General features: G+C 35.1%; 1 protein-coding gene across 2 annotated transcripts in view; it reads right to left on the reverse strand.

Moving 5' to 3' along the window:
* Brd8 (Bromodomain containing 8) overlaps positions 1–23,038 on the reverse strand; it is a 31,628-nt gene that overhangs the window by 5,693 nt on the left and 2,897 nt on the right. For both annotated transcript variants that reach the window (XM_068771101.1, XM_068771100.1), the window contains exons 4-14: positions 21,063–21,164; positions 15,481–15,624; positions 14,508–14,661; positions 11,043–11,130; positions 9,941–10,000; positions 8,668–8,802; positions 6,911–7,026; positions 5,237–5,421; positions 3,253–3,422; positions 1,656–1,826; positions 608–680 (exon numbers count right to left, since the gene is read on the reverse strand). In XM_068771101.1, the coding sequence (XP_068627202.1) occupies positions 608–680; positions 1,656–1,826; positions 3,253–3,422; positions 5,237–5,421; positions 6,911–7,026; positions 8,668–8,802; positions 9,941–10,000; positions 11,043–11,130; positions 14,508–14,661; positions 15,481–15,624; positions 21,063–21,164 (1,398 nt within the window). The remainder of the gene's footprint in view (positions 1–607; positions 681–1,655; positions 1,827–3,252; positions 3,423–5,236; positions 5,422–6,910; positions 7,027–8,667; positions 8,803–9,940; positions 10,001–11,042; positions 11,131–14,507; positions 14,662–15,480; positions 15,625–21,062; positions 21,165–23,038) is intronic.

Raw genomic sequence — 23,038 nt, forward strand, 5'->3', positions numbered from 1 at the left:
AAATGAACGGTGGTAGTTGTTTTTCGTTTGTTTGCCGCATGCGCATTTATCAGCGGGTTGTGCACTTCATTGCACGACTACTGCTGCATAGCGGAAGTAGCTATATATTAGTTCCTTCCTTAGGATGGATTTCCGCGAGGTAACGCCTGAATCTATTAGATAATTATGTCAGCTTATATATAAACATTGTTGACAGAACAGAACAGAAGAAGAACAATGTACCGTATGTTAAATCAAATATAGACAAGGTTTCATAATCTCGTTGAAATGATATTGTACGAAAAATGTAAAATTAATAATAAATGTAAAGAAAGGTGTTGCTTTACACCATATAAAATATATCAATATGGGGATATACCGTCGATCGCAGTGTAGTATTATGGTACATAGAGAACAATGCTGCCCATCCTCTTAAAATTTGTTATGTCTGTGGCAATTCTATATAATTAAAGAATAGTGTGAATTTTATAAGATTGTATCCCGAGAATCGAACCTACGATCGCTAATCTTAGTCCTCTACCGCTGAGCTACCACCGCTCGATGCATATATTCACGCATCTACGTTCATTAGTGTAATTAATTTTTCAAATCGTATACATAAACTTACTTCTTGATTCAGACTTCTTCTTTCTCGAGTAGTCTCTCTTTTTCTTTCCATCCTTCTCCTCTTCTCTGCTTAACTGTAGTGATAATTGAATTTAAATAAATTATTGTGCAATAAGTCTAAATTTGAAAAGTTTTGTTTAACACGCTAAGATTACACATTATACTGTACAGAGGATGTCCACTGCTAGAAATAGACCTGTTCTGTATCCAATATCACCGGTTGGAAGCGTCGTGCGTGTTTAGTCTTTCAATCTTAAGGTCATCTATTTACACTCCGGAACCCCAAGGCTACAATGGCCATCTGTTCTGCACTGTCCACTGTTATTAAAACTTGCTACCTACACCTTTTATCCTATAACTCAGTTGCACAACTTGTCACGCCCGAGATTCATCTACTAGATCGAATCAGTAGTAAGAATATTTAGAACGAAAGTAAGAAAAAAGTAACTAAACTAGCACAGCGGATTAGGCAGTCTGAATTTCAGTGGACATAGTGGGTCGAAAAGATGGCCATTGAAACCTTAGCATTCCGGATTGTGTAACCTATATTTACATATAGATAAAATATATAATCAAACTTTTATTATATACATCTCTCATTTTGATTCAAGATGCGACAGAACTTTTTTTTTCCTAATCTAATATATAAACTAAGAAAAGGACTAATATATAGCTACTTCCGCTATGCAGAGGAAGTAGTAGTACTGCATAGCGGAAGTAGCTATATTAGTCTCTTTCTTAGTTAGGATTCCCTTCCGCGAGGTAATGCCTGGATCTATTAGATATATAATATATACGTTCTACTGTTTTATTAGTTTATACATTAAGACTACATAGCGTAAACATGCGCAAGCGAGGGTCTAAGGGTTCGGCAGTGAGCTGGTGAGCTGATGGTGGAGTGGGGGGCTGACTGGTGAGCGTAGGAAGTTGTAGTATACCCACAGATGAGAGGTGGACAGACGACGCAAAACGCTGGCTTTGTCCAACAGTGGGCATTATACAATTGAAATGATGATGAATTAAATATTAGTGTGACAAAGTGCACTCACTTCCATGGGCGTGTCGTCGTCGGTCTCAGTGTGTGTGTCCTCAGTGTCAACGGGCCGTCCGATGTCTGTTTTGATCGCTTCAGTTTCCGCTACAACTTCCGCTTCCGCTTCCATTGCAGCCGCAGCCGCTAAAGCTTCCTCCCGCATCATTTCCTTTAGAGGTATCGAGTCCTAAACAAAATAGAGAAAATTAAATTAATATTACATATCGTGTAATAAAACCAGTTTATATCAGTTTGTGGTAAACCCTATATATTTCATCTTAATATATCATTACTATGCAATAACAAAAATCTTGTCGATCGCAGTAAAATCACAGGTACAGAAGCGCCCCGAGCAATCTTGTAATTCTCGCCTGCGCCGGCGCAGCCTGCTGATTACTTTGTTAACCTAACGCCGCATAGAGCGCACGCAACTTGGTCTTAACTATTGATATTATACGATCGTCTTTGGGGGTAATATTGTACAGAGGCAAGTGCTGTTCAAAATACCCACAACTGTGACACTGCTTTCATTAGCATTGGTTGAATTATTTGAGTACTCCACAGGTTATATATCGGAATATAGTCACTCCGGAGCTCACCAACAGATGGCGGTAATAGTCTAGTTTTATAGCCATATAAAGGCACCGCCATCTTCAGTCGACAACGACAAGCTAACTGCGCGCAGCCGTTCAAAAACTTAAATTTACGTAAAATAGCGATGTACATAGGATTAGTATCAAAAATAAAGTTAAGCTTGTTTTATTGTTCCTACAATTAGAAAACATATAACATGATCTCTGAGGACCTGCCCATCTGTATATTTTATACAGTTCACCCTGCCTCCAAAACAAAAAAGTTAACGCTATCGTCTGAAATAAGGACTGCTAATCGCATAGGGTCCAGATATTCACGGGGCACGGGAGATTATCAGAGTACCTTCTTCGTGCTGCACCTGGTACCCGGCTAAATAAATTGAATGTGAGCAGGAAATAGAAAAGATAATACACAGTTGAAGCATTGCCTTCCTTTTGTGCGACGATATGTGTCGCCCACCATTTCTGGAGTACTGTAGAAAGAGAATAAATAATAATAAAAGGTCGGGTAAGACCAAAGGAAAAAAAATTGAGAATAGATAACAAAGTACTAAAAATGAATTGTAATATGGTTGTAGAAAATAATAAAATGTAAATACAAAAGTCAAAACACAAAACTAGGAAACAATATTGTGATAATTAATCTGTGATACTTTAGGAATGGAAATGAAAGATGGAAGGCGACGGTTGAATAACAAAAATGCTTATGGAGTGAAAAACTTTATGATGCAACAAAGAAAGAAAAAGCACGAAAGATACTGTGAAGATAGAAACAAAGACAAATATTTAAAAAATGTTCTTATTCGAAATTGTAACGTCCCTGTGTCCGTTGCCAAACAGGATGCACGAAAAAAAAAATTAAAAAAGTTTATATAAAGCACCCTGGATTCAGGTAAAATTCATCCGATCTTATTGGAAATTTTTATATGACAATTAGAATAATAGTATAAAAAATCATTCTTCGGTTGCATTTTATGGAGATTTATGATATATAACTATATGTAAAAGTATAATATTTACCTCAGCATCTTCATCTCTCTTGCTATCTTCTAGCAACTTCTCGTCTGCACTGGGTTCAACAACCTCGGTCTCTTCTTTAAGTGGAACCACTTCCTCTTTCTCCTCTTTGTCGTTATCAACTTCTTTCTCTTGTAATTGTGTCTCTTGTGGTTCATCGGGTAACGGTTTCTCTGCAAAATTGTTATTAGCTACAGCTTTAAATAATCTTACACTAAAATTTATTTACTTAATTTTACAGAAATCTTACACACTAATAGCAAGTTTTAAATTGCTAATTCCAAGCTTTCATGACTATTGTATCATTAGCGTGTATATTTATTGATGGTAAACATACAGAAAAAAAAAAACAGAGAGAAAAAACACAACAAAACGAATGAACCATACCAAACTGTGCTATATTTTCGAATCTATTGCCTATCTCCCATCATCACCAAAATATTCCCTACTCAGGGTATTTCTAATTTGACGTGCGCTGGTGTTAAATAGATCAATATCCAAATGTAATGGTAAATCGTTATAAGATTTACTGCGCGTATGCAGAACGCGTTGCGCCCTGTAGTTTGTAGATGCAGTTAAATAATGTTAAATATACATAGTTTATATGGAAATACTCGAGATGCATTGTTATACATTGTACAATCTTTTTTATATTGTTTATTATAATAGTAGACACAGCTTAAAGTTTCAATCGTCTGAATTGGCAATGAACTGTCGCTTGGATTCTAGGGCGGCGACCACAACGCTGGTAGCCCTCACTAGTTTTTATAACAATAGCTATTGGGGGCATTTTGTAGGAGCGTTCTAGGTAGGGATAGTCTTTTTACTGTATGAAAAAAAAATATTTTTTTTAATTTTCTTTTTCTCCTTACATTCTTCACGATTTCTTTCATTCATCATTAATTTTTGACACAATATCTTACACTCTTCTGGCTGGCTTGTTCCTTATACACCTATTCCGCTTCTAAAATACCACAGTAAATAACTTGTTTACAGAACAGTACAGTTTTATGAATTGTATTTTTTTCTCCTTTTTATCTACATTATCCGTTCTATTTACCTACTTTTTTATTTCATATTTCCAGTTTCGCTCTTTATTTCGAAAATGGAGGACAATCGGTGACCAGGTGCAGCACTTCATTCATTTAATCTTTGAACGTACTCCGAGAATCCCCCGTGTCCCGTGAACATCTGGACCAACCGCGTTCACCCCCTACTAGTTGGGCTGTCATAGCCAAGGTCTCGGGAACTCTATAGATGCGAGCAACACAAGACCAATCAACATGACGATCTTTTGAGGGGTGACCCCTTACAATGGGCGTTTCTCGACTGATATATCGATGAATATAAAAAAAGATTACTCAAGTTTAATTAACATTACTTTTTGTATAAAAACATATCTATATTGACTTGATACGCAGCTTCACAGCATTCTATGGATTCGTTCATCGCGTTATAGAGGATCAAGGTACGGTGCTGCCGACCTTGCATACCATGTTTAGAGGCTTTGTACCTTACCTAATCTTTGTTCTTTACCTAATTTTCAATGATCCTACTGATGTTGCTTTGCAATCCCATTTAAGAAATGAACTGATTTTCGGTCGTACCAGGCCTAAATTTTACACAAGGTTTTAGATATTTTGTTGTTATATCTCTCCCTCTGCTTACGGATTCATCAAGAATTTATTTAGTTATTTCGACTAGATCTATCGTAATAAGTTCATATCTGCAGACATCCACAGCTGGACATAGGTCTACCCCCATAGAACTCTAATAGGACGGTATGTGGTCTCCATTTCAGAACCTTCAGGCTCCAGCGGTCAGTTCTGCACGCTATGTGGTATCTGACATCGTGGTTAGTATTTAGTCAAATGTCTTTCTACTGTTGCCCTCCTAACTATTGTTATTCTTAATGTTTATTAACACAATGTATATTTAACATTACAAATTAATAGAAAAAAATAGCAATATTTTAAAATATATTCACCAATAGGTATACTATCATCTTGTGGTTCGTCAACCTCGGGGGGTAAAGGTATTTCTTCTGGTCTCATGATCTCCGGAACTCGCTCTACTTCTTCATTCACTTGTTCCTTTTCTTCTTCTGCGGTCTTTTCCGGTATTTCTTCATTTATTACTTCTTCTTCTTCTTTAGATTCGGTAACTTTCTCGCTGAAAATTAAATTATAATTATTAACCAATAGTTAATTGTAATGGAGTTAAAAATGTATTCTTTAGTAGAAACAATAAAAAAAAATACTACAGTGTGATTGGTTACAGATGTAAAAGTTTTAAAGGAATAAAAAACCTTAAGGCTTCGACACATATTTCCAATCGCTTTGTATAGGGTGTTCACTGTGAAATATAATACATTATTTTATTTTTTCTATTGAAATACGCCAAGCCAATAACTTCTGGCAGTACAGTATTCAGGGACAGATAAATAAACAACAATTAAATTTAAATTTAGCAAACCAACTTTTGAAAATGATTTTTTTTTACTATATTATTGTAACGGCCGCCGAAATATTTCAAAAGAGACCTCCGGGAACAAAGAACGAATTTCACGAACGAGCCAATCGGGGCTGACGGCTCGATCAAAAAGGTGCAGGTGGGGTAATTAGATGATAAAGTTATTTTGACACTACTGTACGTCCCTCGCTTTATTGCATATTTCCCTGCAGCTGGCAGGCGGTGAGATAAAATAATATACGGAATATAATGAAGGCTAGTTTTTCAGGTGGCTTTATTATCTTTACGTCTACCTTTGACCGAATCGAACCGTCTAGAAATAACCTGCTTCTGGTAATTAAAGACTGATCTCGAGGAAGACGGGAAGTCATTCGTCTGACTTTTCAGGGTTATAACGAAGCGATAGTGAATACTGAAGGTCTGGCGTAAAAATCAGGGAGGAAACCATAGCCTACCTGATATGCGACGAAAAAACTAAAAAAGAGGTTCATTAAGTTCAAAAGAGGTTCAACACAAAGATAAAATAAAAGTAAAATAAAGTAATGTGATATAGAATAATAAAAGAATATAAGTAAAAAATGTGATATAGAATATAAGAAAATGTAAAAGTAATGAGGAATGAATGAAAGGCGATACAGAGAGAAAGAGAAAGATAGTGGAATTGTGGAAAGAAAGAAATGAACGACAGATAATATGAAGTATGAAAGAAGAGAAAGAAAATAAAAAAAAGTATGTGAAAAAATAAAATAAATGTAAACAAAAAGTTCTCCCTGTTCCACACCAGTTAGGGGGTACGAGAGGCACCCAACAACGGGAGCCATTTAAAAAAAAAAGAATACTGAAGGTGTTCGCGGAGTAGCAGACTAGAGTTCGTGTAGTTTATTAAATTTTACACAAATAATAAGTATACATCCGTGTACGCTGTTAAACAAATCTTTTGAGTACAAGTGGCATTTTAGTTTATAAATTATTTATTATACCAGATATCATTGTTGTATACTGTGTACCACGCATTAGTTGACAGCATCACCAAATCATCACCATTTCAAAAAATCATCCTAAATTACAAAGATTAGACTGTGTCTTACAAATACATTCCAAATTTAAAAATTGCAGTAACCCTGTCAATCAATAGAACGCCTGTTTCCCAGCTGCATACAAGAATATAAAAAATATTATTTCTAATTACCAAACTTCTTCCACTGGCGTTTCTTCTTGTTCTACTACTTCTTGAGGTTTCTCTTCTACCTCTCTCTCTGGTTCCGACGCCGGTAGCACTTCCGGTTCTTTAATTTCCTCCTTTATCTATAAAATTATTTATTAACGGTATATTAGATATGTGAAAAATAATTATTATTATGTGCATAGATAAGTGTATTGCCTTAAAATTAAATTAAAATATAATGACGATGGGACAAAGTAAAAGCTTTTGTACAGACTTTGCTTATGGAATTAATACAAGAATCAGTTACACGCTGTTCTTCTTCACCCATATTCGAGGAGAGACAAAACAAACCATGATAATGTCACGGTTAATAAATGGGTAAAAGCTTATTAGAGTAGCCGGCGATAAATATTACACATAGACCTTTGAAAAGAGATAATCTGCTAATTTCGGCTTCGTTGAGCGTTATCTCTGTCGCACGAAATACAACGACTGACAAAACGTCACATAGGGTAGAGTGGGACAGAGATAATGCTAAATGCTAATGCAGAGATAAAGCCGAAATTTGCCGATTGTGCCTTTCCAAAGGTCGATGTGCAATATTTATCGCCGGGTACTGTACCATACATTAATTTTCAAATCTTTTACACTTAAATACAATCACCTTGTTATATATCTATGAAACACTTAGGAAATTTGTAAAGATAAAGATATATATATAAATATCTAAATTTTATATAAATCTATATATTTATAAATATAATTTTCTTTGTTTATACTGCGATTAGGTACGATAGCATTTTGTGTTATCTGTACTAAAATTGATTACATAAATAACTTCCTAGTATATGAATTTACCTTTCGAAATTATCAATATATTTTGTAACTCACATATACACGAATTGAAACTGACGTAACAAGACATGATAATTTTCATTTTGTAAAAAAAAACTATTTTTATTTACAAAATGAAATTTTGAAAATTTAACAATGACTTTGGACCAAATACCATAAGATTATATCACCTGTTAAGCTTGTGGCAAAAAGCTTTTTCTTGTAATAAATAGCCTGAGAATTTAAAAGTTTCTTCTAAACCATAATATTTTCAGATTTAAAAATATCAATAAATAATAAAGCTGAACAACACACGACACATTGCTGGTCTTCGTTCTTCCAGTACCTGTTCCATCTCAATGGTGAGGAAGATAAGACCCAAGAGGATAATTGAGATAAATATATATTTCTATACTCTTCTTCCATACTTCATATTATCTTTTTCTCTGTTCTTTCACTCTACAGTACCATCTATCTTTCTCTCTCCGATAAGTATATTTACATAAATCATCGTCGTTTCAGCCCATAGATGCTCCATGTTTAGGCCTAGGTCTCGCCTCTCCCAAAGATATCTATGGGGGGGATATACCATAATCGCCACGTTTGGCAGGCGATTGGCGATCGCAATGTTGTATTATGGTACGCAGAGGATGCTGCTGCCCATATGGAAACTTGTATATGATCAGTGGCAATCCTATGTAATTAATGTACAAAGTATGAATTACATATAATTGTATCCCGGGAATCGAGACCGCGACCTACTAGCATGTTTTAATCCTTGCCGATGAGCTATCACTGTTCAATATTTTTAATAGAGATGTTAAAATTTATATAAAAACATGTGGAGGGTAAAAGAGAGGGAAGAAGTCGAATTGGCACAAAAGCCTTTACATATAGCTATATCTAAACCTCGCTAAAGAAAAATAAGCCCAATTGACGACACCTACCTTCTGATCTTCTGGCTGTATGACCTTTATTTCGGGCGTTGGAAACTTGACTTCCGGGAACGCGATCTTGGACTCTGCTTCCGGTGTCAGCTCCCTCTCTTGCTGCGGCTCACTCTCCACTGCCTCCTCTTCGTTCTATAAGCAGAATCAAGTTTCCTTTTACTGATCTAAGAAGTTTACTATCTAAAGATAAGTTTTACTTAGTATTGACTTAGTATTGAATTTTGTATCACAATAACCTTAAGGTTTTGGATTAGAAAAGCTCGTGTGAACACGTATCGTGGTCGACAGTATACATCACTTAATTCAAGGTGATTTCTATATCTAGGTACTTCTAATTAAATGGTTACACGTATCTTGGTTTTCCTTACTTTGGGTTCTTTTTTAATAGGTCCTATTGGAAGTCTGCGAAAAACTAAGTCGGGGGCAGTGGACTTGCTTTAGCTGAACTGATGATGATATTTAATACATTTTTAAAAACATTTGCGCCATAATTTAAAATCTTATGAATAATAATGACAGATACGTTATAAATTAAACTCGCACTAAATAAAGCGGCTGACAAAAAGTCACATAGGCAGTGTCGGACAGAGATAGTGCTCTACGAAGCCGAAATTAGCAATTGTCTCTTTCTAAAGCTCGATGTGCAAGTTTTTATCGCCGGGTATTGTAATTATGTTCAGGTCTGCGCGTATACTATACCCAAACATATTTAATTTTGTACTCTTACATATAAAACTAATACAAATTTATGTCATGTAATACTATTTATGTGCCTATTGGAAGTAAATAAATAAATTATATGTTCCGCAAAAACTAACTGCCGTTTCAGACCGAATGATATGTGCTTTAAAAAGATATATTCAGATATGATTAACTGCTTGTAATTAAATCAAATATCTTGTCTTGCAAGAACACTTAGTTCAATGTTATTCTTGTTACTGGACATATATATATAGCTAGCTTCTTTGCTCAGTGATCACTTTTAAATGTTTCATTATTTTTTTTAATTTTTGAATACAACTGATAACAACCAAGAACTTCTGTCAGTACAAAATCTGCAGGTAAAGATAATAAGCAATAATAAATTTTAATATGTAGAAATCAGAATTTCTAAAAATGTGTATCTTAATATAATATCATAAGGTTATTTAATATTTCTGAAATTATTATTTTTTTTATATACGATTCATTGATAGCATATGAGATGTACATTCAATACTTTAGAGCTTTTATACTTATAATCGATTACCCTGTATGTTAGTAAGCATACCGTCTCCATATCTGCTTCAAGGATTTCCTCAGACGCCGAGTCGATGGCAACTGGCTCCATCTGAAATTGGATAATAAATGGTTTTAATTGTGTAAAAATATCAATCAATACCATTGAGACTAAGTATAATTTTATTTATGACTAGAGATTGAATAAATGATTCATATGGCTTATTGCATTTTTAGTTTATTTGTATTTATTGAAGTAGAACCGCCAGTTAGTTGTGGTTACATTCATTATCATACAACAATTATGCCTAAACAGATTTTTTGATGGTCCCCATCACCGGGGGCTCTTTCCCTCGTCATATTTTCAGAACAGGGATCCCTTCCTATTTTCACCCTCTCTCTCTCTTATCCTTCACAATTCCACTCTTTCTTCCCTCTTTCATACTTCATATTTTCTATCATTTACTCAGCATCTGCCCACATTACATTCACTCATCGCCTCCCATTCCTTACCACATTTTAGGTTTTGTTACGCTAAATTACATGAGTTATTACATTGTAACAAAACCGCAATAAAGTGTGGTTCTCTTCCAAAAGGGAAGCGTTGCTGCCAATAGCAATGTTCCTACCCATTTCCACTTCACAAGCTACTCTAAGCCTTCTATACATGGAACAGAGAATCAATGGTCGGCAGGTTCTAATGTTTCTGGAGTCTACTCCACGGATCGGCAACCGCAGCGAAGGACATCCAACTCATGAGGTAAACAGAGAATCCTGTTAAGGACGCTGGATACTCACCACTTCCAACCAGCCGTTATAAATTTATGACGGAGACTTATATCCACTGGACGTATAACGACTAAAACGTTGACGATACCATTCTTCAACTTAAATCTACCAGAATTTTTAATGCGCCTAGAAGAACCCACGACAAATTCATTCGGATTTTTCATTTAAAATAGAAGTGTTGCTTGAATTCCTGCCGCCACTAAAGCGCAAATTCTTTCCGAAGTGGCAGTAATGTTAGTCGTTACAAATACTTCCGATAATGTTGGTGGTCCAAATGCCATGTAACAATGGAACGTCTGTGTTATATATCTAATAAAATTGACGATACTTGTGTTCAGTATTGGTGATATAATTTTTATATGTACCTTCACATCCACATCATCGATCGTTTCCACTGCCGCCCCTAGCACTGCAGACTCTTCTTCCTCCTTCTTAAATATGGGCTTCTCTATTCTGTAAAGAAGATAAGTCACTTTTTAACGATCATTTTCAAAAGTTATATTAAGTTCTCATCTTAACACTACTATACAGCATTGGCCACCACAGCCCAGCGGTAGAGAACTGAGACATGTGATAGTAGGTGGCGGATTCGATTCCCGGAATACAACCTTATATAATTCACATTGTGCTTTAATTATATTGGATTGTCAGTGCTCACAAAGAGTTTCCAGAGGATAGGCAGAGTCTTCTGCGTATTAAAATACCACGTCGCGATCGCCAACCCACATACCAGTGATTATATGTCCCCCCCCCCACTCATATATGTCTTTGGGGGAGGCCTATACCTTTCAGTGGGAGTCTAAGCTGTAATGAAGAAAAAGTATTATGTTTAACGGATAATTTTTATGTTATAGTTTTGCAAAAGAAATCCGAGCAATTTATGATTCAAGGTTGTGAATCTCCTTAAGATAGTTGAAAGATAGATTTACGATAAATATAATAAATTTAAAAAAATATATGAAACGTCCGTAATATATTTACAAGGCACCGTAAAAACCTATTTACACTAGAATAAACAATCTCTTATTCATTTTTTATGAACGGATTCAGATTTTTTAAATAAAATTCCGGAAAACATTGTTGAGCTACAAGTAAATTGACAAAAAGCATGGTAATCAATATTTAAATAACACGAATCCTTGACAATGATAGCGCTTGATTATTTAATTTTCATATAAACAGTATCCGGCGATAAATATTGCACATCGACCTTTGGAAAGAGACAATCGGCTAATTTAGGCTTCGTAGAGCGTTATCTCTTTCGCACGAAATACAACGACTGACAAAACGTCACATAGGTAGTGTGGAACAGAGATAGTGCTCTATGAAGCCAAAGTTGGCCGATTGTCTCTTTCCAAAGGTCGATGTACAATATTTATCGCCGGATACTGTAAGATATATTTGACAGTGAAATAAAAATGTGTTTGAGCAGTGGTATCCCAGCGGTAGAGAACTGAGACTTGTGATTGTAGGTCGCAGGTTCAAATCCCGGAATACAATCTTATATAATTCAAACTTTGTGCATTATTTTTATAAGGATTGCCACTGCTCACAAAAAGTTTCCAGATTATGAACAGTCGTGTCCTCTGCGTACCATAATACCACACAGCGATCGCGAAGCCATCTGCCAAGGGTACAAATTATGGTATAATCCCCCCATTAGATATCTTTGGGGGGATATGCTTCCCATGTATTGACCTTGCAGTGTGAGTTTAAAGGCTGAACTATCACTATCTAAGAGTAAATGTGTATATATATACATACATACATACATACATAAATATACATATATATATATATATATATATATATATATGTGTGTGTGTGTGTGTGTGTACATGTATTTATAGTTAAAATATTTAAATGTGTAGTTGTGGAGTTTCTTCCTACTTCTTCTCCACAATTATAAAAGAAGTTTACGATCAATAAGAGTCCTGTCAAAAGTTTCAATGTTGACTGAATGAATTTGATCTAATGAATAATGAGTGAATGTTATTAAAATTTATAAACAATATGTACAATACCAACAATGTAAGTTAATCTTGACGTCTTGTCCCTATATCGTGTCTTTTTGTGAAAACCTTTTTTAAATAGCTTTCTCATATTTACTTAATTTAGTTGAAATTTTGCGTCTCACTCGCACAAGCAGTTCATGTTATCCGTCTCTTTCACCCACACCTATCCCGGAATATACACATAAGTGTTATCTATAATAAACTAACGCTTCATTTTCTACAACGAATCATCCTGTATATATCGGCGTCAATACGTTGTGGAATTGCGTGATTATTTACAATTAATTATTGAACTGTATATAAGCATGTGATATCGGCTAAACTAACATCACCATAAAAATTTCCATATACACATGGCGATGAATAAATTACCCACCTAAATAAGTGATCTATTTTATCACAAAACTTCATCAGTTTTTATTATTGGTTATGGGTAAAGTGTTTGACCTCTGTCTCGCTTATGTAAGGCGAAGGCGAAGTCTGCGATGGTACGTGACGATGACCTCGCCTAAAATAGCTATTCACACCCGACTCGACTTGATGACACCTCTTACGGATGCAGAGTGCTATATATAGAAATCTACATTTAGTCTAAATTTCTCAAAGGACGCTTTTAAGTCGCTGTAGTGATTGCTCTATTAAATGGCTGGACTATTACTTCAGACTTTTTCATTTTTAAAACGTTGGGATCGAAAGAATCTTGAGTGGGGACCACGAGCCGGGTAAGCCCCTCTTAACCCTTACAGTGCTAACCGTCGATATATCGTTGCTACATGAATGTTCATAATAACTATGCAGAGCGTAAGTAGTGTGTAGAGTAATAGTACTAGCGTCGCAATACCGACGTATTGCGACGCTAGTACTATTGCGCAGTCTATTTATTGATATTGACATGTACGGACGTGTCTTAGCACGCGCATATACATTATAACCTTTTCAACGAGTTATTATCCATTTAAAATTATTTTAAAGTGAATATAATATTAATTTATATTTTTTCCAACGAAAAATCTAATTACATTTTCGATATTGCCCGACCGAAACATTTACCTGCCGATATTGTAAAGCCTATTGAATATTTTGAATAATTTTTTACTTCCCTGCTCATCAATTTTTTTTTTCAAAAATCTTTATGCAATTTATGCAATATATACTAAAATTACCTCAGCACTAAAAGGGTTAAAGTGGACAGATAGACAGCGCATCATCGCTTACTGTGATGATCTTTGGGGAAAACCTCTACCTTGCAATGAGCGTCTTCCCGTTGATACGGTGATGATGATTATATTCTGATTTGCTTAGATTAATCTCAATAGGTAATAAGACAAATCCAACATCAAAAATTAAGCAATTCTTGTACACTTCTAGACAATTTATAGTCTGTATTAGTTTTAAGTAAGAAAAGGACCAATATTTAGCCACTTCCGCACATGACACAGACACAGAGTGTTTTGCACTAATCGGTGTAACATAACTCCTAAAGATGCCCCGTGGAGGGGTGAAACACGTGTTGAGTAATTTGGCGTAGCGGTTGTGTGATTCGCATTGTTTGCCGCATACGCATTTATCAGCGGGCTGGCGGGCGGTGCACTTTGTTGCACGACTACCACTGCATGTGCGGAAGTGGCTAAATATTGGTCCTTTTCTTACTTAGGATGGACTTTCGCAACGCCTGATTCCATTAAATGTGTATTAGTTTTACCAGAAAAGAGAGACTGAGAGAGAGGAGAGGAGGGTTATGTTATCAGAGTGGACTCTATTCAACAAATGTCTGTTCAACAGAAATCTTATTTTTAAATATATATATGAACTAACCTGGCGGCACACTTGTGCATGGCTGTAACTGGAGGAATGTGTATGTCTATGTCTCGGAAGGCGTAGACGTCCTCGGCCTTTATTTCTATGTCGTCTATGTCCACCGCTGGAACTGTGGGAGTGAGGGGAACGGCGGGCGGCGTAGGTGGATTAGCTGGAACAACATATGAACCTTTAGTTACACAATTTAAATTATTTAATTCTATTTATTTATTTTAAAGAAAGAAGTAAGAGAGAAATAAGAAACATTATTCGCCTTATTCGCGCTTCTTTCATTCGCGGCTTAAAAAAATACGATCTAATACCTGTATTCGTCGAATAATAATCATAATAATGAAAGAATTCCTGTAGGTATCCAACCCAATGTCCTCTGTCAATGCCTTCAAATGAAGTATTAAAAAGTAGAATAGATCTCATTACACTTTGCCGACAAATTCAGAAATTGCTCAAATCGCAACCTGAAGATTTGGCTGAAATCGACTTGCAGGAAATGTTAAATTGGGCTGTGCCATACAAGAAGAGGCTTTAACAAATATATATATATCTGCTTTTTATTCTTATTTCGTCACCAGTCACGTATCCCCCCCTATTTATGGAGCATATACCCCTCCTCACAATAATAGATTCAAATTGAAAATATCTTTATTCGAGTAGGGATTGACATGAGCTAGCTGAATAGTCAATTATTTTAACATTACAATTAGTAAGCTACCTAGCTGCTATAAAATCCGACCAAAAACTCAATAGTTGCTCTTTTAAATGAAATTCAACAAAATTTTTTTCATGTGTACATTATAATATTAGCTTTGCAAAAGAGTCAATCAACCAAGTTCCACACATTTTGTTGAACCAACTCTGGAATGCTGCAAGAAGATTTATTTAATAGTATGCGCTTAATTTTAGATTAAAAACCAAGAAAAGTAGTAAAAAGATTGTTAAATGAAATCACATATGAAAATTTTGGTATACCCACCTTTCAATTGCTGTTCAATCTGCACCAATTGACTCTTAATGTGCTCAATGGCTGCGTGCTTACTCTCCTGAGGATTAGTGGCATTCTGCGTCTTCTCAAGGAGCATGGACAGCGTCGGCGCACCTGCTGATGGCGATACCGTCTCTGTAACAAGGGAATACGGTACATTTTTAATTATTTTTCGTATAGGAAAGGAAAGTGAGGCGATGAATGAACGGTAGAAATTAAGTAAAATAAAGATAGATCATGTGAAGTATGATCGAAGAGCGTGGAAATAAAAAAGAAAAGAAAGTGAATCATTAAAAGATAAAAAAGTCCCTGTCCCATAAATAAGATAGGGGAACGAAAGGACCCCGATAACAGGCACAATAAAAAAAATAGAATGCAAGTTATATCGCAGACATTATTTTCTCGTGAATAATTCAGTGAAAAGTGGAGCTGCAAAATAGACACTTATTCGCGGCGATGTTAAAAATAAAACAAATTACTAGATCGATTGTCTATCTAAAATAAAACGTTTGTAAATTGATTCCGTGATTAGATATTTATTTTTTTCAAAAAGCTCGAGATTTGGGGACGTGACGTCGGGCCTAATTGACGACCATTATCAGTGCAATTTTTTTTTCGGTACAATTGCCAGGGCAAGTTATACGAACATGGATAGGTTAATGGGGTAAAGGTATAAGTTCATTTGATCTTTCTTAACAGAACACAAAGTTTAGAAATATAAACGCAATATTAACTATGGCAGATCTAGAGTTATCATTATTATTTACGCTTTTTTGTACACCATAGACAATAAAGAGAGGAAAAAAAGAAACAATTCATATAATGGTACAAGTGGCGGTCTTATCGCTCGGGTTCATCTCTACCAGACAACCTTTGGATGGAAATGAGAGACACGAAGGAGAGGGCAGTTTAGCGTGTACGTACATAAATATACATAGCTACTATATATATATCAATTTAAAAATTTACGTGGTAAAGGTACTACATAAATACGAATAATTAAGAGATGCTTCACAATATCCTATTTTATAGGCGAATTAAGTGCTCTTTTACCATTATAATTATTGCACCATGCGACAATTGTTTTATTAAATTACCGCTTCTGCCTCGCGTACACACTCCTACTACTCAGACAAATCCCTTAAATCTATGGGTAAATACGTTATATTACATTTTTTACTTACTGTTAAATTTATTCCATTTTGGTGCTTCAAAAACGCCCACGCGGTCACATAGGGTACACGCAATATTCACGACAACCCAACGTATGTACGTAAAAATCCTAGTAAATTTTGATCTCCCTTAATGTAAGAAATAAAAATAAACTTTCTGTACCCGCTATTAGGCTCCATAATGTCTTAACATGGGTCAATGTATACAATTCTAGTACAAACGCAGTGCTGAATTAATCTTTTAAGTTATTTCGAGGAACTTAAGGCTTTGTCAAAGATATATTACTCTTTCAGACGATGATCCGATAAATATGTAAATATGATGGCGCTCATGCATCTCATCTCATGCATCATGCATGGAACTCATGCATCTGACGGCGCGTGGTTATTACCTGTTAAGACCTGCATATGCGGTGTTTGTTGCTCTGCAGTACAGTGAAATCTTATTGTGCAAGTACTTTTTTGGCGTATTGCTTATTATGAGTATTGTGCAATTGCCAGAAATTAGATTGTACCGGTTAAACAACGACATATATGCAAATAATGCTTAAAAAAGGCAATGAGATGTGATCGTTTTCTATCTATTCTTAAGATTCTACATATTACACAAAAAAAAACAATAAATAATGTTATTATAAATAAAACAATATAAGATATTACGTCATTTCAACCGTATTTGATTTTTAAACGGTTTTATTTAGTTCGACCCGTACGGAATTTATTTGGGTCAAAATTAGAAATTGGAATTTAAGCACCTTCCCGTTGTCAGATTAATTTAGATGACAATACAATATAATAAAATCAATAACATTATAAATCTAAGATGGCCGCCGATACAAAATGGCGGATTACATATTTTTCCTTAACCCCCTCAATATGGGTATCAAATGAAAGGGCTACATTAGTAAAACACGATGATTATGTCAAAATTTAAAATTCAAGATGGTCGCCGTTCCAACATGGCGGACTAAGTACATATTATTCTACAACCACCACAATTTGGGTATCAAAAAACCGTTTAACTTAAAAGTTTTTTAAATATATTTTATTTTGTATAATACTGTATTATTATGTTTATGTTATTCCACAAAACTTATGTTTCTGATATGTCATTGATTATAAATATTATTAAAAATAAATATTTTATATGAATAAACGTTAAATTTTCATTATTTTAATTCTCAGGGTCTAATAGTGTAATCATTCAGAACACAATCGAATGAACACAATGAACATGTTAAAGCAAAAAAATATTTTTTAAAACTGTCATAAGAATGTCAAATACCATTGAATTTATTACTTATTCTCTATAGTTGGCGCCTTACGAAATAACGTATTGTACGTAACATTTTAACTTTGAATTTTACTGTTATTAACTACTTTTAGTGCTTATTAATTTTAATAGTAATTTCGTAGACATGGATCGTCATCACTTTTAACAGTTTCATCATTCTAATCATTGTGATGATATTGTAGGGCGTTTTCGGAGGTTTTCTTCAATAATCATTCATCATCATTTACTTCTGTCCTCAAGATGGGGCAGAGGACGTCCACAGTGGGTCACCATCCCGAGCGGTCTTGAGCCTCGCGCTTTACTTCGCTTCACGTCATTCCAACTGCCTTCACTTCTGCAGTGACTGTCCGCCGCCAGGTTTGCTTTAAGCGGCCATGTCTTCGCTATCCTTGCCTCGGTATGTGATCAGGGTCCCTTCGGAGCGTGTGGCCTATCCGGTTCCACTTGCGGCGTTTGATCTGCTGGTCGATCGGCATATCACCGCAGTGTTTCCAGAGATCTATGTTGGAGACTTTCTCAGGCCAGTACTTACCAAGAATACGTCGACGACAGTTGTTAAGGAAGACTTGGAGCTTACGCAAGATATCTTTGATGACTTTCCACGTTTCGCGTCCATATAGCAAAACGGTTTTCAAATTGGACCGGAATATTTTGAACTTAACTATCCTAGACTGTTTCCATGATTGTCATACAGAACGGAGTTGTGCGAAGGCTGCCTTTCTTCAATAATACTTTTTCCAAACACGCTGCCACGGAATAAGCTACCCACATATACCTACAGGTAAATAGCAGACCCCTGTTGAGGATGGATGTATGGCTAATGGAATGAAAGAGAAAGACTGGGAAAATTGTAGAATGAAAGAAACAGTACGACAGATAATATGATACATGAAAGAGAAGAATGATAATAATAAAAAATATGAATAAATTTCTAGAATTAAAAAGTCCCTGTCCCACACGAGATAGGGGAACGAGATGTCCCCAACAGCGGGGACCATATAAAAAAAATAGCAGACCCCGACTGACGGCACGTTTGGATTTACCTGATTGGCAATGCTGCGCAAGTAACTTTTTCTTCTACTTTTTATTATTCTTCCATCTCGTTTTCATCCTTTATCATTGAACTTTGATTGAGAATCTTTTATAAATTTCCATGGAATATTTACATATCCAAATCCCAACTCCACCCTATCTGGTGGAGGGTTTTTCGCCTAAAGCGGCATTGTTATATTGAACCGACTCACTCTATTTTCAAAGTCTTTCGAAATGTTTGACTTTTGCTGCGTTTTACTTCAAAATTAAATTGTTCAGTCCACCGACTATATTCCATTCACTTCTTATTCTCGGCCGTTTCCTTATGACTGAAGGTCGTAACTAATTAAGTCATTCTCCTTAGCCATTTTACTTCAGCCTTTTCTGTTTTCCGAAAATTTTACATAATCGTGTCTACCACGGTTCTACGCTTAAAATGCTTCAGACCAGGATATATTAACCGTTTACCCTTTACTTTATTCTATACACTCATATTTAAATCGCACTGTTTTAATTATTTAAAAACGTAAATCACAAAGAGGACCAAACACATACGTTACGTTGGAAAGTATTCCTTCAACTGGTCACTGTGAACTTTACTTTACAATTAGGAGCGATTTACGCGGGTATAGCTAAATCAATTAATGGGGCTTCATTGCATTCTTTACCTCAATGTCCTCAAACTGTACCGAAGTACTATTTAATGGCGGATGAAGTCACCAAGACAAGGGCATCATTAGCATGAAGATACCCTGTCCAGTCGGGGGAGAACAGGGTTACAGGTAGGATTCTTAAACACTAAAATCCCTATAGTCCTTCCAGAGGAACCCTAGCAAATGCAATCTGAACCAGTTCGTAAGAAACTGTTATGCTAAAAGAACTCGAAAATATTTAACTCCTCTTATATTAAAAAAAAACATACGTCTTAAGAAATGTTAACACTTAATAGAACTAAGAGTTACTTTTTACGTACAAAATATTTCATATATTGGTGTCATTAATCCATTTTATATGAGTAGAATCTTATTTATAATGTAATGGCATGGTACAAGTTAGTTATTATATTAATGTATCCTTGTTCGATAAAAACTAGTTTATAAGAACACCTATTTTTGCCCACAAACTGTCTGTACAGTCTGTTGTATTGTTCACGTTACATCTAAATCCTCGACTAACCTAACCTAACCTAACCATTTACTATCCAGGAGCCAAAATGCTTCTTTGATAGTTTATGAAACATACAGATACCTAAATATATATTCATTTTACTTTATCATCATCATGTCTGCCAATAAACGGTTACATTTAGCATTCTTTACGTACATCAAAAACATTTGATCACTGTAAATGATTCAAAGTGAATAAAATAATTTAAAAAAAAGTTTGGGTATTTTTGTGAACACTTGGATAAATATACTTAAAACTGTAGAGTAAACAGAATTGAAAACATCCCTCTGGTCGAACATATAAGATATTTGGTTTCAAAACTAAATGACAGTAGAAATGAGAAAGAATAACCAACCACGAGGGATATTTGAAAGCAGACTAAAGATGGGCAAAATGTATCCTTGAAAAGAAAATAGTGATTTATATGTTTTCGATCTTAGGATAGCTAGAATATATCACTCTTACATTTTACATCTTTAACTCATTTAGCTCACTACAGCTCAGAAAGGGAATAAAGCAGCTAAGACTAGAAATATATCTTTTATGTCTTCGTCTCTTTTAGCTCAGACTTAGAACTCAGTAAGGCGAAATAAAACGTATGTAATATTCCTACTAAACATCTTGTGTTGTCATTCCGATAATCCATAGTTTACGTTTCCAATACAATCATGCAATAGCTATCCGTCTCTCTCTTTTACGTGTATGTAGCTATATAAACCCATCTCTTTCTCTCTAAATCTGAACGAACTGTAACTACTCACGGAAATTGAATCTTAAGTATAATGACATAGAGATATAATTTAAACACATGCGAGCTATAGAATGATATCTTTGTCTTTAGCTCGCGTTGATTGGAGCAGACCGATGTCCCAACATTGGGAACATTGAAAGGATATTTTTACACATACCCACTACATTTGCCGGATGCGATATATGCTGTGGCGTGGTCACCACCGGAGACGACTTGAGCAGGGACGTTAGCAATGGCGAAGACGGTGGAACTGGCGAACCTTGGAATACCAAAAATTATTGAATATTTTATCAAAGGAATATATCCACTCCACCTTTTCCCAGTAACATGGCATATACCATGCGTGCACTTATATTAAGTTATTTTACACAAAAATAAATAAATTACTAATTGAATATCACAACAAACACAGAAAGGAACATACGGAGATGATTGGCTGTAAATGTAAAATCCTTACGAATAATTACCTCAAGCATTTATATACCTTAGACATCCATAGTTCAGGAGATTCAAAATATAATTCTTAACAACACATTATTAAGGTTCCAATATATGGTGATAGGTCACAAGTGTAAAAGATTTTAAGGGTGAATAAACTGATCATTAACTGTCAATTATTGTATAGTACATCCTGTGTTAAAGTCAACTGTTTCAGAAATTATTATTATCCCTTAAGACTACTTTATTAACTGTCAATTATTGTATATTTAACTGTCTTAAAGTCAATGGTTTCAGTAATTATTAAAAAAAATATTATCCCTGAAGACATTGAAATGAACTTGAAAATATTCTAATAGAAAAAATAAATTGATGTAACTTACTTCAAGTGGCTCATTCTATGGACTACACATTCAAAAACTCTCAAAACTTTTACACCAATAAATAATCACCATTTATATTTATACATCAATTCATATTTTAGGGGGACCGGAAAGCAATAATGTTTCTATCGACATATTTTACATAAAAAACGATTGATTTTTACCGCTCCAAAATTTCTATACTAGACGGCAAAATGTTGTTGATAACGAAGGTGAATATATTGTTGATCAGAAATAAAAACTGTTTAAAAATATAGTCGTGTAAATTTAACTAGAAAAAACGACATTACTTTCCGTTAACCTTTTAGTTTGAAATTATATTTTGTATTTACTGAATTACAGATGTCTATATTACATTTGGCGTTATTATTCGTAAACAGGTATTTCTCTCGACGAGCGGAAATTGAATCTAAACTAGATACTTCGTAGAGCGTCTGCCTAAGCTTGTTTTCGTAAGGATTTGAGTTTAGTTACTGTAAATAGATCTATGCTCAGCGCTTCCAGCACTACCGTCCCAAACCCAATGAAGCTATGTATAGCTGAATATCCATGGGCTAATAGATTCGTCATCACCATCATCACAATGATTAAATACATGATACGGCCAAACAATGAAATAAAGTGGAACCCACAGACTTACAAGAAATCCGTTGAGTAAATTTACTGTACATAGGCTGAGCGCTTTTAATGCTTAGTCATCTAGAACCCATTTAAGATGTAATTACCATCAAGCTAACAGCCTCCATTGAATCATCACCTTAATAAGATAGGTGATATCCCTAATCCGGTTGAACTTAGTGGACCTTTTGTAATATTTCTAACCTCGAGTAAAGTCTATAGCTAGGCGACTTAAGTGCACAACTACATCAAACCCGTCAAGCTTTATATGCCATAAGATCAAAGGTTTGTCAAGAACAATATTAAATAATAATTCATCATTTTACACAATTAATTTAGTGATTACTCTACTTAAGTTACTTGAAATACAGAATACAGTAATTAACACACTACTGTAAATAGATATAGACTCGCAATTGGTACCCAGACTAAAGATAGTAAGAGAGGTAGCTAACATATAGGTATTTTGCATTTGTATGTGTAAGTAATGCTTTTACTGTTTGAATACAGGCCACCACCACATCTTCATCTTCTACAACCACCACCACTATCTTCTGTACAAACACCACCTTTTCCTTTACTACAACCACCACCTCCCCTGCCACCGTCTTCACACAAAGAAACTCCCACAGCCTCTCTCTTCCTCATACTCCTATTCCTTCTGACACTCCTCCCCTCTTCCTCATAATCCTCC

Source organism: Battus philenor, unplaced genomic scaffold (assembly GCF_028537555.1).
Source record: "Battus philenor isolate CCGP_79_NKW_IND1 unplaced genomic scaffold, ilBatPhil1.0.hap1 SCAF_30, whole genome shotgun sequence".
NCBI lineage: Eukaryota > Metazoa > Arthropoda > Insecta > Lepidoptera > Papilionidae > Battus > Battus philenor.